This window comes from Plutella xylostella, chromosome Z (genome assembly GCF_932276165.1).
Source record: "Plutella xylostella chromosome Z, ilPluXylo3.1, whole genome shotgun sequence".
In the NCBI taxonomy this organism is placed as follows: domain Eukaryota; kingdom Metazoa; phylum Arthropoda; class Insecta; order Lepidoptera; family Plutellidae; genus Plutella; species Plutella xylostella.
The window spans coordinates 14,761,111-14,780,455 of NC_064012.1; the positions used below are offsets into that span (position 1 = coordinate 14,761,111).

A 19,345-nucleotide genomic window follows, 5' to 3' on the forward strand; every position below is an offset into this window, starting at 1 on the left:
TTCTAAGATAAATAGCTGGAAATCAAACTTGGGGATTCGGGCCCACAAGGTGGGTAGTTTGGTTTGCATGCTGTAATCAGTACATACAATACGAGTGTGTTATCTCGATTGACTATTTGACACCTGCCTTCATACGTTTGTAAATTAACAATGAAGATTAGGTACCTTTAGAAGTAGCTTTTTAAATTGCAGTAGCCTTTGAAGTTTATCACAAAAAACTTCAAACTGACCATATATTATGTTTCATTTACGAAACGCATACTCTTACTTTGATTTAGTAAACACTTGAAAATTTCAGAAAATAAACACTGAAACTGACTGACAGGCTGGCAGAATCTGATAAACTATTTATTTACAGAGACCTAAGAAAACCACATCGCTCAGCATTATACACGTATACCTACCCAGCTGGTGTCTTAGAGCTTTTTCCGAATTGAAAGTTGGTTTAATTTTCGTTTACAATGTTTTAACTTTACAACAAATAAAATATTTCCCATTCATTTTCAACACTTAGCTTACGCAACTCACCACAAAAGGGTATTCCATCGGGAACCCAGTGTCCATTAGGCCCGCACACGCGGCGGGCTGGTCCCAGCAGCTCGAACCCTCGCTCGCAGGAGTAGCTGGCCTCCGTGCCCTCGGTCAGGGCTTCATCAGAGAAGGAGACGCGGGAGTGCGCGGGCGCGCCCGGGAAATGACATGTCTCGCTGGCAGCCACTGTAACGGAGAAGGAATTGTTATAAATTAATTTATAATGTATTACAGATACATTGTTACTAACACTTAAAATGGACTATGTGGTCTGAAAATAAATATTTATTATTATTATTATTAATTATAAGTTCTTAAGGTGATGGTGATGATAATGAATGAGTTTTCTTTATTATCTGTTTTATAGTTTACATATTTTCTTACAACATTATTCAGTTACAAACTAGTGACCAGAGCCTCACTTGTAAGTTAAAACCTGTCCCAGTGAGGCCCCGCTCTTCCCTTTTGTATAAGTTAAAATTATGACGGAGATAGTATAGGCGTTGTAGGAGATTGAAAAGTGGGTCTGTTTCGCCATTTATTGGTAGTTACCAGCAAACCCTTGTGAAATGGTGGCTGGCTGATGTTTTGACCATCGACGAAAGTTATATATATAATCTCCCATAGACTGGTATTCTTATAATAATGATGTAGGTACTTCTCGGTAACCTCTCATTGGATTTCACATGAAAAATAAATAAGTACCTAATTACACCTCATGTATACCTAGAAGTGCAAATGACAGTAATGAACATAAAAAACAAACAAGACGGTGGTTACAGTGTCGTATGTACAATACTTTAATGAATAGTGTCTTGCTTTTTAATAACTGCTCTTTTATCAAGTTTCTGAAGCGTGTAATGTCTACCGCCGCATGAGGTGGAACACAAGTGTGAAACGTGATGCCACAAAATAGAGGGTAGTCGGAAACTGAAAAACTAAAAACCAAAATTCAGTCAAATCAAAGTTATTATTAAAGTGAAATTAAATTTTAATGAAGCCTATTGCTTTGTTGGCGAATATTATCATGAATGAACTCAGGCACCCGACTAGCTTCATCGTTCTTATAACGTTAAAGAGTTACATTACAATTACAAACTCTACATACAGAAATAGAATAGAACTACGAACTAATCGCTCACACCTAAACCTTCGCTCACAACAAAGACAAAATGACTGTGGCCGGATAGTAAAATATCTGTTTCATTTAAAAAGCTATGATCTATGATCTACGGCGCATTTACGGAGAAAGCGAGCACATAATCAATACGACCAAGAGCGACGGACCGGCAACGAGTCAACAACAGTGAAATTACAAATTATTCCTTTCGAGTTATGCCCGTTTGTTTACCGGAAAAGTTATGGTTCACCATCCGTATTCGCCCACCTGGGTATATCCCCTCAGCATCAGCTAATGCCTATTATGTAGCTTCTGCTGCATACATGACATCATAGTAGCAGCTGTAGATGTGGACCTTGGCCTTCCTCATCCTACTGAGCCGGTAAGGGTAAGGGTGTCGGTTTACTGCGGGCCTGATGGAGACAAGCAGTTGTCGCACCTAAGTAATATATGCTACCTATTTCATTATGATGTTGTGATTGTCCAGATGTCCAGTAGTAAGTACCTAAGTATTATTAATTCTCAAAATCACTGAAGTCACTGAAAATAAATATAGGTAAGTAATTACGTATTCGTCAATAATGTTAGACTTGTTAAACTTTCTATTGTACCTAAAACGACCATAAGCATCAAAACTACTTAAAGATTAGCTCAGAACCTTTTCAAAAGTTTCCGTCTTTTAGTTAGCAGCAGTTATAAGATATTGAACGAGAGGAGTCTGGCTATTAGGTAGTGAAAGAAAGCGTGGTGACCCCGCGCGGGCGAGCGGGGGGCGGGGCGGTGCGCGGGGGGACGCATTCTGTCACACCACAGGGCTGTCAGATTAAGAGAAAACTCGAAAAAATAAATGCATGTTTCGCGAAATAAGTAGCTATGATTAAACCTAACGCGCCAGGTAAGTGTGCGGGGAAATAATTGCGACGACTTTGCACAGTGAAATTGGTTAGTAATCCTAGAATTTACACAGCTCTGTAGCCATGAAAAGATGTCGGATTAAGAGCAGCAGTACTTAGGAAGAAATTTCTCACCAATTCCTAAATTAACTCACGTCCATAATTTATATGATGTAGATTAATCTAAACACATAAAATTATAACTTTAAATATTTAAAGAAAAATATTGTATGCCTATTATTTAACAGTCAAAAATTTCTAGAGCCTCATTTTTAATATTTGATATTCATAAAATGTATTAAGACATAAGAGTCAGCCCTAGCTTAAATTGATCAATAGGCGTCATTTTACAACCATTCAAGAGTAATCGAGAGTAAATAGAACCTACTATTGTAATAATAATAGTGTTTTGATTACTGCCAATTACCAATAAGTCTTTCTCGGCAAATCATTTGAAAGCGTCTCAGATATAATTTCTCTACTTCGCTTCATAAATGGGGTTAAAAGATTTCGCTACGCTTTTGCTAAATAACTGATCCCAGAACTATACAAGAAGTTAAGAGTAGGTAGAGGTATGATGCTAGAATATTTTTAATTCTAGATATAGTACATATACCTATACGTATATAGATTATTTTTTAATTACAATGAAATTATGAGGTATAAGACAAATATGAACACTAGCTAGTGAATTTTATTTAAGTATTTTCATTTAGAGTGCCAGGGTTAGATACATACCATAACATACCTACTACCTAAGTATATTTTATATGAAATGTACTAAGTAACTCATAAGTAGGTACATAATTTACTCGCAATGCTGATACTTGGCGTAAAAAGTAGCCCGTTTGGTTTACAAGCGGAATACCATGGTGTACTTAGATAGAATTGTAGTGGTATTGTTGTCGATGACAAAGCGTTCAGATAGCGATATTGAAACGGGACGCACTTTACTCTTGTTTTGCGACTGTCAGAAGAAAATAGTTACTTTAATGGCTATAGTATAGTATAGTATTATCATAAAATATAAGTAGTTAACAGAAATTGAAAACACCCAGAAAAAGATTTTGGCAAATATTTCTTCTATAGATAAGCTTTTACATAATTTACCGGCAAATTTAATAAAGTGCTTTAGTAGAGAGCTTGACCAATAAATAAAGCTTAAGTTCTGCATAGATAAACAACCGACCAACAGAAGAAATTACATTTATCAGTCACATGGTATGATAGCAAGTTCATTATAAAAGCTCGCTAAACCAGATTTTAATGGGACAAACCACTTGTTTCCATAATGGAACGCCTTTGACACCGCGTCGGCGGTCAACTGGCGACCCACTTGCGACTGAAATCTAAGATCAATTGAATCTGCATCTCGTTTACCTAGAATAACATAGGACCTAGGGCTGTCCTAACTCCACACTCTTTCATTAGATCAATGATTTTATGGAAACCTATCCAACTATTATACATACTTATGAATAACGGTATATTGGATTCGAAATTTTACAACATTAAGTATTTTACAGCATTGTCAGCTCAAACTTTGAAATTGGTAGCTTTATTTATTTATTTATTTGATACTTTATTGCACAAATATGAAATATAAGTGTACAAAAGGGACTTAATGCTAAAAGCATTTTCTACCAGCCAACCTACAGGAGGTACAGAAAAACTAGTAGAAAGGTGCAACAAAAAAAAAAGTAGTTACTAAATTGAAAAAGCAAAAACAAAATAAAGTCACTTGATAATTAACTTTATAACTACTCGATACGAAAACTAAGTTTTAAGGTTAAACCATTAGGTAAGCTTAATCTAGAATTTACATGTGTCTTGTTGATCAGCAGATAGATAGGCAATTATTGGAAAAGTTGAAAGCATGACCCTATCTGCAATGAGTCACAGGACCCACTTTTACTGGCCAAGTCATCGGATGCCATGTAAATGAGGTGGGCATATTATATTATTCATCAAGGCTTGGCCACTTGCCCGTTGCAGTGAGGTTTCTAGCACAAACCTGTAACGAGGTTTTGAAGCCTTAAGGGGCCTACTGCTGGCTTGTTGCCCAGAGTATGCGTTCATTGTGTACATAATAATATTATTAGAATATTTGATGATGTGTGTTAATCCTTAATTGGGGAAAATGAATATGTAAGTACCTCACGTACGCCTTCTTTAAGATTTAACCTTTGATTTTAGATACATATGAGTCAATTTCTGGACATTGGCTTCACACAAGCCTGCCGGCACTGCCAGTCTAAGGTCGTCGGTCTGGCGCGCGAACCAATATCTTTAAATTACTATCATTACGGATTAATTGTTCCGTGCTCCGGAAGGCACGTTAAACCGTGGGTCCCGGTTGCTGCTTCGGCAGTAGTCGTTAAGCCTAGTCAGAGGCCTTCGGGCGGCTTGAAAACATCTGACAGTCGGGTTGCCCACTTACCCGACAACTCTCTCAGCACAAGCTTGCTTGTGTTGGGGTCCACCAACCCGCACTTGGCCAGCGTGGTGGACTAGGCCTAAAACCCTTCCTTAATTGGAAGGAGACCCGTGCCCCAGCAGTGGGGACGTAATGGGTCGTGATGATACAAACATTTTGTACCTATGAGTATAAAATATTAAGTATTAATATGCATAATAAATATGCATATCCTGATGTCCGAACAAAATTAATAATAAGCACTTGTAATAAATTCAATAAATTGGCACGCATAGTGAAAGCTGACCCACTAGGTAATATGAATATTGCAAGCGTGTAATGTCATATGATCTATTTGTATTAGTGCTCTCAGTAAGGTAGAATATATCTAACCCTATATATCTAACTATATTTAGTATTATTAACTTAATAACAAAATAATCAGTTCCTATCTTAGGTTCCTAATAAGAACTCTAATAGCATAGAATAGTGCCAGATTTGGTACCTGCCATAAAATACACTCACAATGCACACTCCGTAACCAACAAAACCACATGAATTAATCTTTACATTCATTTTATTTAGCCAAATCGGCTATTGTATTTAAAATTAAATTAAAATATACATGTAAATGACCCCTATTCTATTCATCAGTGGTATAGATAGAGAGCTCGGGTTGGTCAAACATACCTCAGTATCTCACGTCACCCGCAAATCTGACCGCCACCTCTAACCTCAAACGGTGTTAATACGTTAATGTATTGATTAAAACGTTTGGAATCGGCGCACCAGGCGAGCGGCATTCCGCGGACCGTTACCCGCGAACCCCGTTCTGTTACCATTGCCGCCTATTGACTAGCGACCGAGCTCGAGAATTGCCCTCTTTTGAACACCATGAGACTTAGAAGTTCCCTAAATGATGATTGAAGGAACAACTAGAAGTTTATCCGATGGCCCGATGACATTAGGAGAGTGCAGCCCGTTATGTCCAGCAGAATTTGATGAGGAATTTACAAGCACTGCTATTTACACTATAATTTAAGGTGACTATTGAAATTAAGAGTTTCGCGTACCTACTTATGATGACGATTACGGGTTGAAGATGAAGCAGTGGTACATTTAAGGCATGCAGTGTGGATTGTGTTATTATCCTCACGAACTAAGAAATAGAGTGTTATAAATTTGCACTAATCGACCTCAGGATCTCTGTTTCATAACCAGTGGTCTTTTTTCATCAATCTATCATTCGATTAGCATCAGATAATCGATATTGTGTAACGTGGCGACGCGATCGCGTAAACAAGACATCTACACTTCCGCTATTTAGCTATTTAACTTTCTTTATCAAATTTGTTATAACCACTCTTGAATTAGCTCTCAAACTTTACATTGAACATACTTAAAAAGGTTTTGAACATTACCGATATATTTGTATGATTATTATACTACGATTAAACTAGATACATACGTACATATATCTCAAAAGAAAAAAAAGATTCATGGCGTGAACTCCCTAACTTTAGTCTTTAGTAAGTACCTAGATGTGCAATATGTCTGCAATACGGTGTCAGCTTATGATTTGTGTCACAGGTGTATTATCATACCGCGCTAACTGCCACCTGGATAAAGCTCTAATTTCCAGTTCAAACATAACGGTTTTCTAGCAGCCTCTAATATGGCGGCTACTTTGTATAAACAAATACTTTGCTCCATATGGCTTTTACAAAACCGGTATTTCCCTCATTATAAATTTCAAGCCGTATTGTAATAAATTATGGTGTTATACGTGCTTTCTTGGTTTTTCCATGTCTTTCTAAATTATTCATTCCAGACTAGATAAATAAATACTTTGCAAAAAAATAATTTGTTTTTGATACTTAATTATGTTGCATCGGATTTAGCTTTTCAGTTTTGATGTAGTTACATCCAAAAGATTAGCATAGTGTGTGTGTTTGTGATCTTAATAATGTTAAAATAAGCGTTCCATAAAATTTTTAATTTTTAAATTTAACCTAACCTAACCTAACCACATTAATATATATCAAATCATGTTATGTAGTAATCAAGGATTGGCTAAAGATGGCACAAAAAAAATCTCTGCAACAACTCCAGTCCAAAACATACTTTTAAAGAGCCTCACTTCTTCTTCTTCTTGAAAAGGGGCCCGAGGAACCTTCGCGTCTCGTCATACTGTATATTCACGTGCCCGCATAAGATAATGAAAGGAAAGTGTAGGCTCGCAGAGTACACAAACAGTGAGTAGATATTACAAAACTCATATAACTTGCTTAATTAGTGCAACACCTCGAATTTACATCGAGTACTTTCTCCGCAGTTTACGTCCATTGTGTTGTGGTGTAGAAAACGCGAGCGTTCTCACGGGCATCAAGTTTGTGCGATCTTTTTGGAAATGCCCGAGCGCAATAATTAGTTAGGCATAAAATTTGAAAATGCGATGCTTTGGCTAGTGGCTCTGTAATGTTAATACTTAGATACTTTACTTACTTTAACTTAGAAACAAAAGAGCACATTTGAATATTTTTAGGATTGTTGAATTGAAGAGGTTACTTGCACTATTGTTATTTAAAAAAACCATGGATAGTAATAATAATGGTAAGGATAGTGCAATCCAGATTGTCTGAGAATTTATAATCGTATAAGTACGCAAAAATTCGAGTTGAACTTTGTCTCGTTTATGTCGGTATCCAACAAAGCCATTGAGCGATAAGAAATATTTATCTTTATTTTTTTGTAACGAGTGTGTACGTGTAGTACCTATATGCAGGTTTCAGAGTACATAAACTGAACACATAATTGATACTCCGTCGTCTTAAGGCTGAGCCGTTGCAACGTCCTGCCTCATGAAACGCCGGTCGTGCACTTGAAATATCCTAATTGGAGGAAACGGTGTTGTCGGTTACATATGTATATAGGTATATAGGACGAGCATTCATACTTATATACTGAAGCAAGCAACCTTAGCAGCTTCGTAGTAATACGATAATTTAATAAGAATAAACGGAGTTGATTGATTGATTGAAATAGTGAAACAAATAACGCTATTTACAGTCTTTCAGGCACGAGATGCTTGAGATCTGTAGCCTAGGTCTCAGTTAAATATAAGGATATCATTATCACAGTATACTATCGGTTTTTGGACTTCAATAGGTACGTATGGATATCATGGGAGCCTCTATTGGTGACAAAACTGTGATTATGACCAAGCAAAGCATTGTATTTTGGCCGCGCCTAATAGTATTTCCATATGTAGATAGGTGCCTTTTGTAGCAACAAAGTTTGGACTGTTCTTTTGACGTATCAGTAAGTAGTTTCCTAAAGAATTTAAAACGAAAAGATAACACATTATACATGGTTACAGGACACATTAACGTTTTTACATCCATCAGCCCAGTGTATGCCGTAAGTGCAACATAATCTTTACGTATATACAAAAAACGCATTCCAATATCGGACGGACAGTCGGGCGCGGGTAGAGATAATCGATTTTTTTACTTCCCTATCCTCCCTTTTACGTTAATGGTGTAGTTTTTTTGTTGAATTCCTGCTGTTACATTTAAAGCTTAAGTTATGGTATTGGGAGAATGAAAGATTTAGGATGTGCTTAGTTTGTTTTTATAGTTTACTGGCGAGGGTTATTTATTAGAAGTTAACCTCCGTTAATACTAGTAATAAGACAAAATGTAGTGTATAGTGTTAGATTACACTTTTATTTATGTCAAATTGAAGATGATCCTATATAATACCTTGTAAAATTTGCAGGTTAAATTAGTCAACACCTCCACATTTTGTAATTGTCGTAATGTTATAATTTCATAAGCAATATCTTTCTATGCTCATATTTTCTCCGAATTTCAACAGGTGACGGTAAATGATGGTATCTGTTATATTTTTATGGATTCGCAAACAGCCCCTTGTCCCGGCAGCCGGAAGCGCTTCGTCACCGCACTTCCGGTTTTATTTGACTGCACCACGCACCAAGCCATAGCCGTTACTTGTTGCAAGAAACTGACTAAATTTTGGAAAAGTGTAGTGATTGATTCGGGGTTGTGAGCCCCGTAAACCTTTTAATATGCGACATTGCGACATACTCTTATTAATATATGATAAATGACAAGTTAGTTATAGGATATTCATTAAAATCGAAAGATTTTGGCTACAAATTAAATCCAAAAACTAAACTTTTCTTGAGCTTAAAAACGGAGTGGAAGCGAGTGTTGTGATACTAACTTGTATCAATCTCAATAATGAATCCTAAATGGACGATTATTACCTATACCTAAGTAGTGTGTATTAGCGATTTGTTTCATAATCGGGATGCGTACATAATGCAAATCGATGAGTGCGGTTATCTCGGGCGGTGAAGTGTGAAGTGGTTCTGTCGCACTATTAGTCATGTAACGGACACACGCGCCCGTCATCTTTACCCGCCGACTCCAAAATTATCCAAGCCGCATGTACCTACTTTCACTTTTCCATTAAGACATGCTTTTGGTGGGAAAAAATATTTAAGAGCCTTTTTAAAAGCTTTATTACACTTTTATTTTTTAGTGTAAGCATTTTCTTTACTGCGTCTGAGAAGAAATGTTGAGACAAATGTGTGTCAAAGCATGAGACGGCGGAGAAACGGCGCAGGCGCAGCCGACACGCATCGCCGACGGAAATTGACTCTACGTGTTCCATATTATTGTATTACTTACAAACAGAAATATTCAACTACAAGTATTCTTCTACGTATATTTAATCAACAATTGGTGTAAACAAAAAAGTTTAAGTCAAGAAATAGCGTCCGAAGAAGATTTAGAAAGCGTTTGCTTTTTCGCGTTTAATATTTATAAAGTTCCGCTGGCATCCTGTCCTGGACACACGGGACCCACCTGCGAGGTAAAGCAGCAGCACACAGGAGGCAAACTTCACATCCATGGCGGGTAGCGGGATCACAGTGGGTTGACACTCGCGGGGCTGAGGCAGAGCGCTCGGTCGCGGCGCATGGCTCGTGCGCTGGCGGCGGTCGGCAGGCGACTGGCGGGCGGCCGCAGGTGCCTCCGAGCCCCCCCTTTCACCACCCAGCGCGGAGCTTTCGCGCGCTGATTAGACAATTTCTCGACAAGTGATCCGCCGCCGCCGCCGCCGCACGTCGCAGGCGCGTATTTGGACAAGTGTATGCGCGCTATTCAGGTTGGTATAGTATGAGAATGATAAACAGTATTAATGCGGTGTCGCGTGTTAATCGCTTCCTTGTGAGGAGAGGAGAAATTTTAGTGATAAGATTGTATGGTGGAGGTATGCGCTCGGTTGATAACAGTTGTTTCTTTATCAACGTTGCGGTGTGTTGCAACAGGAGGCAGTATTGCAGATCGTTTCACTATGTATGTTACTGTAAACGCTTAGATATTGATAAAGTTTTCCATACCGCGACTGATCTCTGTTCATATTATTATCACACATGACTCCGCGTCCTAATGAAGTAAGAAAGTTCAGCTCCGCGTTGAACTCTTTCGTATGAGAATTCTGAACGAGGCGCGTAGCACGGATATCTGTAAATGAAAATTAATGTGTCATGTTTTCTTGTAATGTTTATTATTGGACTACATCATACAGATTAAAGTATATGAAAATATCGTCTGGGTAATTTATCTTACTTTTTATGCATAGGTAAATTATCCTAACATAATATTATAATTATAATGTTACTAGCTGTTGCCCGCGAGCTTCGCTTCGCCTTAAAATTATTTTGCCGTGGACGACTCCCGAACTACCTACCCAATAACATGCCATGGTGGTATTAAATTAGATGAAAGTTGACAAATAAGTACGAAGATACTTGACTAAAAATTATTTTCATGACTTCATTGCGCAAAGACTTGTATAGCAATGGCAGAATAGTAATTTATAAATGTTTAATTTCAAGCATCTAACTTATGCAGTTTTGGTTTTTTTCATACTACTTATTTTTTTTCACTTTAACTCCCATTCTTCAAAACAAAACCATAACTTTACTAAGGTGTGCAGACATGTTAGATTGATAACATCTAGGTATCTTGCAATATCCTATTGTAACTAAGCTTTACGGCTGTTTTAACAGCATGCAGATTTCATCACGCACGTGGGATAGCACGCCATTTTCCCGCATCTCGTGTGCATATTCTACGCGTTACAATGAATACTTGTATGAACGCGTGCGGGGAAATCCCGCGTGCGTGATCAAATCCGCATGCTTTTAAAAACAGCCTAAGTTAATGCCGAATTTCAACCGCTAACTCCGGTTTTTGTGGGAAAATACGGTACCTAAGCTACGTCCCTTCCAAATTTCAAGTGCCTACGCTACGTTTAGCCTGTGCGTGTCAGTCATGGGAATTCCGTATAGAAAATCTCTGTACATTTTTCCTAAAACACCTACGTAATAAGTTTCATGGTTTTATCTTCAAAAATGACGCATAAGAACCAAATGACAATGAATTAAACGTATTGAAAAGTACAGTCGTTTATTGGGTTGTTTTCGAGGACCTTAAAATCTTAATGCAAATACATACAAACTATAAGTACATTAGCTAAAATCAAACCATACCGCGATCTATATCCGATCCGACAACGCCATCTAGGAGCGGACATAGCTACTATATAAATTTAACTTCTAAAACTCAACACCCATAAAACCTTCAACCCCTATATTACACCCCCACACTGGGTTTTTTTTTAAATGCTAATTATTATTTTTTTGTGATTATGTAGTGCCTAAATACAAAATATAATGTTATTATCTTCAAAAATGACGAACTTCATACAAAATATGAAACCCTATTTCATCCACTCACACATCGAAGTTTCAAAAACGCTAGAACAAAATGTTTAATTATTGCTCATCAAGTGCTAAAATAAAAAGTTTATTTAAAAAAAGATCTACCCCGGCCGGGAATTGAACCCGGGACCTTCGGCATAGCAGTCAGGGTCACTAACCACTACGCTAGATTTTTATCTTTTAAAATTAAGTATTCGCATACAACTTTTAACCCCCCCTTTTAACCCCTTACAACCTCCGTTTCGCAATAAAAAGTAGCCTATGTTCTTTCTCAGGGTCTAGACCATATGTATACCAAATTTCATTCAAATCCGTTCAGTAGTTTTGGCGTGAAAGAGTAACAGACAGACAGACAGACAGTTCCGGATATAACCAACAGATGGCACTAAAAGCGCAATACAGAGAGCTTGTATGGAACCGAGGCCATTTAATATGAAGATCCTACATCGCGGTATTAAAGTTTTTCAGTTGTCTGAAATAAATACAAATTCTAATACGTTAAATCTATTCTATAGTAGGAGAGTCAGACAGTAACTTTCGCATTTATAATATTAGTTAGGATTAGGATGTTTTAGCAACATGAGAAATGAGAAGAGTTATAATTAGAATTAAACTCGTACATAGTTGGTAATAATGGATATCCTACTAATACACTGCCGGGCAATGAAAAAGTTCCACTTACAAAATGCCGACAAAAAAATACCCCAATTTTTTCTAAGATTTAATTTGATATTGGAACAAAATATTACCGATTTTAGTTGGTAATATCCTGGTGCTCCGTTAAATGTACTTCAACGTTACAGAAGACGGCATTAAGCTAGCCTTTTCCGTTTAAAAATAATTTCGTGCTTTTCTCAGTGGAACCTTTTCATTGCCCGCGAGTGTATTATAAACTTGAAGTTTGTGAGTATGTGTGTACCTATGTATGTATATGTGTATGTTTGTTACCTCTTCACGTCAAACCGGCTGAAGCGATTTTATGAAATTTGGTATGGAGCTAGCTGACACCCTGGATTAACACATAGGTTACTTTTATCCCGGAATTCCCACGGAAAAACTTTTAAAGGCGAAGCAAAGCTCACGGGAACAGCTAGTAGTCGCTATAAGTGGTAGATGTAGGTACATCAGCCATTACCTACCTAGATCAGAAGCTGGAGATAGGAATATTTATGCAAAAGGGGTTAAGTACGCGACTTCACTGTGCACATAATAGTAAAATAAGGAATGTAAATAGGATTTGACCCACAACATGAATCATAAATGTTATTTAGAATGCGGATGCTGAATGAGTAAGAGAATTTATCTAAAATAAATGTACAAGGTGACCATAGCAGGCAAATAAATGTGTATCCTTAAATATGACGCATCAGTAAAATTTACTTTAACCATCATCATCAAATTTTACGCTAGGCTTTCAAATTATCGTCTAAAAATAAAGGCTATTAGATTTTTAAAAACTGACAGAACTATCGTGTAGTCTCTAGCCCAGTCTAATGTTTATCTGTTGGGTAAACTATCCAGCACTTTATTCAAACATTGTCAAACAGGCAAATATGATTAAATAATGAAATGTTAAAGTACAACACTTTGAGTTCAGAGACGTCTAGATTCGTCATGTAAAACGACTCAATATTTATCAAACTCTGTAGTAAATACAAATACATAGGAAAACAAGGAAAATCAACTAAATCTAACCAGACAATTCACTTATTTAATGCCTTCAAGACCTAATCGGTTCAAGTAACAACTCGATACAAGATGCGCTTTCGTGAAATAATCGATTGACCGTGTGACGACATCATTTAAATCGATCAATTTATGTAATCCTAGAATAGCTTCTACCCAATCGGTAAAATAAAATTTACCAAGACTGTTAGTTTTTGATGTTCAGAATTTAAAGGAACTACATGTAGGTACATACCCATATATCTATGTATTTATATGAAGGTGACCACCATACCTTAACAACTATTGATAAATTTATTTTTTCTACCATTTAAAGGGTTAACCTCAGTCTATATTATGCGCCGTTAGCCGAGTATGATAATTATATTATAAATATGTATGTACCTACCTAAGTATGTGTAGGTACAGTATGATCACATACTGTAGCCATATGAAGTGGTTATGCAAATAAATGAAATTAATGTGACAATTACGCTAAATTGAAATCGTCAATTTCACATTCCCAGGATTAAGTGGCAAAAATTGTCACTCAGTTGTTATTAGAAAGTTATTCAATTCAGACATTACAATCTATTGTCTATTTAGTTCACAGACAGATTTTCAGTGTCCCATACTGACTAGTAACTGGATAATTATAATTATCGCAGTTTTCTTCTACAAAAGTGTACAGTAAGCAATCGGTAGAGATACCAAATTCTCTGTCTCTCTCAGTAGGTAAAAGTGTATACCTAGCTAAATAAATATTTGTAAGTACCTACCTGAGGTACTCCTCCTCCATTATACTATAGTTACCTATATCAAATAGGCACGATTTACCTATCACCATCCTTCCTAGCACTCTCTATAAATTAATATTAATAAAATATAAGGGCATGGTGTGTCAATCGGTGGGTACTTTCTACGTAGTCCTTCAATGGGTAAACATAACTGTCAATTATAACAGTTATTGGCCCACAGGACCATTAAAGTCAAAGAAGGATAGTGAAAGCAAGTTTCACTGAGTCGATTTACTTCCTCTGTATGGGCGATAAGTTTTATAAACTACCTATTACCTGCCTAGATAGCAGATAAGAGGGTTTGGGAAGGATGAGGAAGGATAAGGTCAGACAGAGTGGTTTGGTGCTCAAGCAAGCTTGTGCTGGGAGAGTTTTGTCGGGTAAGTGGGCAGTCCCGATTGTCAGATGTTTTCAAGCTGCCCGAAGGCCTCTGATGACTGCTGCCGAAGCAGCAACCGGGACTCACGGTTTAACGGGACGTCCGAAGCACGGAATCGTCCAAAAAAGAACCACTTGAAATCGGTCACCCATCCAATGGGTGACCGTGCCATGTGTTGCTTAACCTCAGTGATCAGTTACGATCACTGAAGCTCGCTCGACTACGGACGCTTCATCATAGATAGCTTGTCAGAATAATGGCATGGCAGAAAAATCAAGTTTTCAGTGTCTATGAGTCCTCACTCCTCAGAAGTAGTATTATTTTCTCTATGCCTCAGAAATAATGTCATAGCATACCCGACAGATTTCCCTAAACAAAATTTCGTTCTGGCTCACGTTAAACACGTTAAATGTTTGGGATATTCATTTCAAAATTAAATACAAAAATCCCGTGACACAGCCTTAAAATGGACGCCTTGGTGCGTATCAACCAGATGTTCGAGAGCTTCCGGAGCGCGATCCGGGACAAGCGGAGCGTGGAGCGCGGGCGGGCGGCGCCGCTGCTGCACGCGTTGGGCGGGGAGCTGGCGGCGCTGGGCCGGCGCGACCGCCCCGCCCTGCGCCGCGCCGCCGCCATGCAGGCCTGCCTGTCCCTCCTCGCCGCCAAGAACCTCCCGCTGTCCCTCCTCGAGAAGCGAAACATGCTCCAAGCAGCCTTCGACAAACTCAAACCGCACTACCTTAAAAAAGAGTGCCTCTTCATCTTCCTCAGAGTTCAAAACCTCCTGTGCTACTACCTCATCCAGCTAGACCAGCTGTCGCTCGCCCAAACCATCCTCGAAAACATGGAAACTTTGTACGATAACATCAATAAGACTCAACCTTTCGAGTACGTGGACGCGGAGGATCTGTTCACGCCGGCGCCCTTGGAAGACCTGCCGACGCTGGATCCTGGCAAGATCGACCAGCTCATGACCAACAACATCGAGATGCAGGCGTTCCTGTACAACAAGCTGGGGTTACAACACAAGTATGTGCTGTACAGCCACACGGCGCTGCGGCGACGGCTGGAGACCCGGGATTGCGACCCAGTGGCGTGGGCCGTGCGCGCCGCCCGCCTGGCCCGACACTTCCTGTCGCTTCAGCAACTTGCCCCCGCGCGCCACCATCTCTGCGCCGCCTACAAGTTGCTGCGCTCCTGTCGCGACCAGTCCAAGCTGCTCACCGACCAGCTCTCAACACAGCCCGACTTCGACGCCAACTTCCTCGAACTCTGCCACTACTGGATCAAGTACGGACTCACCATATTCCAGCTATCCAAGAAGAAGATTCTGAACAAGCACTTCGGGGACAACCCGTCGCAGATGGACTGGTGGAAGGCAGTGGAGCTGGACGAGAAGTTGCGGGGCGCGCCGTCTCTAGACCAGGTGAAGGAGACCACGGGCGAGGGCGATGCCACCGCCGCTGACGAAAGCCTATACCAGTTCAAAAGCCTGGAGCTTGAGGAGTGGGAGCGACCGGTCCCGCTGGCTCTAGTCACCAACATGGACGAGGCTAAAAGACTCTTCGCCTTCACTCACAAGTGGGTGACTCGCGCGCGCCGCTACTGCGACCTGGACCAGAGCCCCTCACAGCACGTGTCCTGCAGCTTACAACTAGCTGAGCTATACGAGCACCTGGCCTTCTTCGAGCGCGACGTGGACCGGCAGTACGGCATCCAGAAGTGCCGCGCGGAGGTGCTGGAGTCTCTCCACTCCGTGCTGAAGACCTGTGACTCCACGGCTGCTCAGGTGGAGGTGATCCGGGAGCTGTCGCAAGTGCAGCTGGAGCTCATGGCTCTGAATCTGCAGAAGCTGTGGAGGGAAGAGTCTCGGACGCAGTTGAACAGTGAGGTTGAGTCTGTGGTGCCGTCGATGAGGTCGGGGGGTAGCGGGGCGGCGGGCGGGGTGCGGGGCGCGGGGGTGCGGCTGCGCGCGGCGGCGGCGCTCACGGCGCGGCTGAACAGACTCAGCGGACAGCTGGCCGACCCGCCGCGACCGCTCAGCCTCCACTCGACCAGGTCTAAGAGTGCAGACTCGTCCGTTTTGAACTAAATTGTGAAAATATATTGTATCACCGACAGTCACAGATATTGATAGCCCACTGAATACCTACTGGAAATAATAGTATACTTACCGTGCCAATGTTATAAATACCCCTGCTTTCTCTAATAGGTAAATATGCTGCAAATATTTCTCGGAGATTACTTTAAAAATAAAATGATTACAGCTTTTTTGAGCTTTTGCGACTTTTTTATTTATTCCACAATTTCCACCATATACCTACTTACTCCAATAAGTTGTATTCCCGGGCAGCGCGTTTATTAAGCCTCGAATTCACTAGGGCACAAGTTCTGAGACTGTTACAGAACATCTACGGTGACACAAAACACGGAACCTGTTCTGCGACACGTAGATGTCGCTATATAGTCGCGTGCGACGTTGCAGAACAGAGCGCGACGTCGCGGCGACACGTAGACGACATGTGCCTAGACAGGTTCTGCGACAATTTGTCGCCTAGTGAATACGAGGCTTTAAAGCCTCGAATTCACTAGGGCACAAGTTCTGAGACTGTTACAGAACATCTACGGTGCGTGTTCTCAGAACATTTTGGTAACATGTCGTGATACAGAAGTCGCGCACGCGTCCATACTCTGCAACAGCGGTCGCTAGACCTAGTAAAAAAAATATACTCTATGCGCTAGACTGATGTCGCAGGAAGTTCTGTCTCGCGAGCCAAAACACGGAACATGTTCTGCGACACGTAGATGTCGCTGTATAGTCGCGTGCGACGTCGCAGAACAGAGCGCGACGTCGCGGCGACACGTAGACGACATGTGCCTAGACAGGTTCTGCGACAATTTGTCGCCTAGTGAATACGAGGCTTTAAGCCTCGAATTCACTAGGGCACAAGTTCTGAGACTGTTACAGAACATCTACGGTGCGTGTTCTCAGAACATTTTGGTAACATGTCGTGATACATGTTGCTTGTCCACACCAGCAGTCTCCGCCGACATGTCGCCCGAGGAAGTCGTGGCAGTTAGTGCTGCGTGCTAGAAGTCGCGCACGCGTCCACACTCTGCAACAGCGGTCGCTAGACAGATGTCGCAGGAAGTTCTGTCTCGCGAGCCAAAACACGGAACCTGTTCTGCGACACGTAGATGTCGCTGTATAGTCGCGTGCGACGTCGCAGAACAGAGCGCGACGTCGCGGCGACACGTAGACGACATGTGCCTAGACAGGTTCTGTGACAATTTGTCGCCTAGTGAATACGAGGCTTTACATTACAACTGACATCATCATCTTACAACTAGTGAACAAAATAAAACCAAGATATTTTTTTTTAAGATTTTATTTTAACTATGTTTACAAATGTATAAAAAACACTTAACTAATAATAGCAATCTAATAGCGACTTTTACTATTCGTGGGAGACGATTTAAATTATCAAACGGTACAGATATATTCCAAAATACCAAACCTTCAGTATGAAACTCACTTACAAAAAAAACTGAACTTAAATGTTTCTAATTATTGTAAGGTGTTAAGAAGGAAGGCGTAAAAGAAATCATTACTAAGATTGTATTCACAGTTAGCCTCATAAGCTTATTCTAATCAAAATTAATCAGAAGCCACACTTGAGCACCGAAGTTGGGGCCTTCCGGAGAAGTAGGAATTTACAGTATGAGGTAGTGGTGACATCCATTGAGGTATTTAGTGGTATACAACCATTACAACTTGTAATTAAGTATGAAGCCTAATAATATGTAGAGGTCTTGGAAAACTTCCTGGTAAAAATCGTTAAACTTGCACACGTTAACTAATTTGAGTGTTTTTGAGGCACAGATTTGGGAGGGGAAGCAAGTTTTTAGTCTATATCTATGCATATCGTTTAAGTACATTGTGCAAAATACAAAAAAATGGTCATTAGGATAGGTTACTTATGTATTTTATCTATTGTTCTGCACATGTTCTACACATAACAAAATCAAATTGAATTGGTATTGAATTTAAAAGAAATAAATAAATATGGGCTAAAATTATACAATACTTTGTAATAAGTCTTTATGGCGTTCGAATCTGATATAGACGCACGATTATCTACAATAAGTTAATTATGTAAAACACAACACTCAAACTAAAACAGTATAATTTAAAACACACAGCAAATTAATGTATTATGTACATACATAGGTATAATAATACTACGATTAATACAAAATTGTGATGAGTACGTAGGTTGTAGGAGATCATAACAAAATTGTTGTGTACCTATGTAAAAAACATTGATTTACAGATCTATACAAGGTAATAGGTATTTATATATTTTAGCCGTACTTCGATTCGACATATTATAATTATGTAACATAATATGCTCGTGCATAAAATGATGATGATAGGGAAGCGTCTACCTATCGGTATCGTACATATCGGACCAAACGGATTTCATAAATATATGGAGAAACGGCGTCAGCAATGCCGATGAATGCCGGTGTACGTACTTGTGTGAATTACTATATACAAAGAATACTGAATGCGATGCGTCCGTATCGTACAATGCCGAAAAGTGGATGCTTACCTTAAATTAATGTTGTATGGCCGCCGAATATAAGTTATCAAATACTGGTCAATACTTCGTACAGTAAAATTATAAATACATTCTAATACAGAAGGCAAAAGGGCCATTTTA

General features: G+C 39.6%; 3 protein-coding genes across 3 annotated transcripts in view; 2 read left to right on the top strand and 1 right to left on the bottom strand.

Moving 5' to 3' along the window:
* The window catches only part of LOC125491255, a 34,360-nt gene extending 24,287 nt beyond the window's left edge, over nt 1-10,073 (bottom strand). Inside the window, exons 1-2 of the mRNA XM_048632773.1 lie at nt 9,856-10,073; nt 529-717 (exon numbers count right to left, since the gene is read on the bottom strand). Of these exons, the coding sequence (XP_048488730.1) occupies nt 529-717; nt 9,856-9,901 (235 nt within the window). The 5' untranslated portion in view covers nt 9,902-10,073. The remainder of the gene's footprint in view (nt 1-528; nt 718-9,855) is intronic.
* Nucleotides 1-19,345, top strand: part of LOC125491253 — a 56,030-nt gene that overhangs the window by 17,398 nt on the left and 19,287 nt on the right. The window lies entirely within an intron of this gene.
* On the top strand, nt 14,947-16,733 carry LOC125491250 (KIF-binding protein-like). Its single transcript, XM_048632767.1, has one exon. The coding sequence runs from the start codon at nt 15,085-15,087 to the stop codon at nt 16,708-16,710; it is 1,626 nt and encodes a 541-aa protein (XP_048488724.1). The 5' UTR covers nt 14,947-15,084; the 3' UTR covers nt 16,711-16,733.

Bases quoted from the DNA above. Each gene is read 5' to 3' on its own strand.
- LOC125491250 (XM_048632767.1), top strand. From the start codon at position 15,085: ATGGACGCCTTGGTGCGTATCAACCAGATGTTCGAGAGCTTCCGGAGC.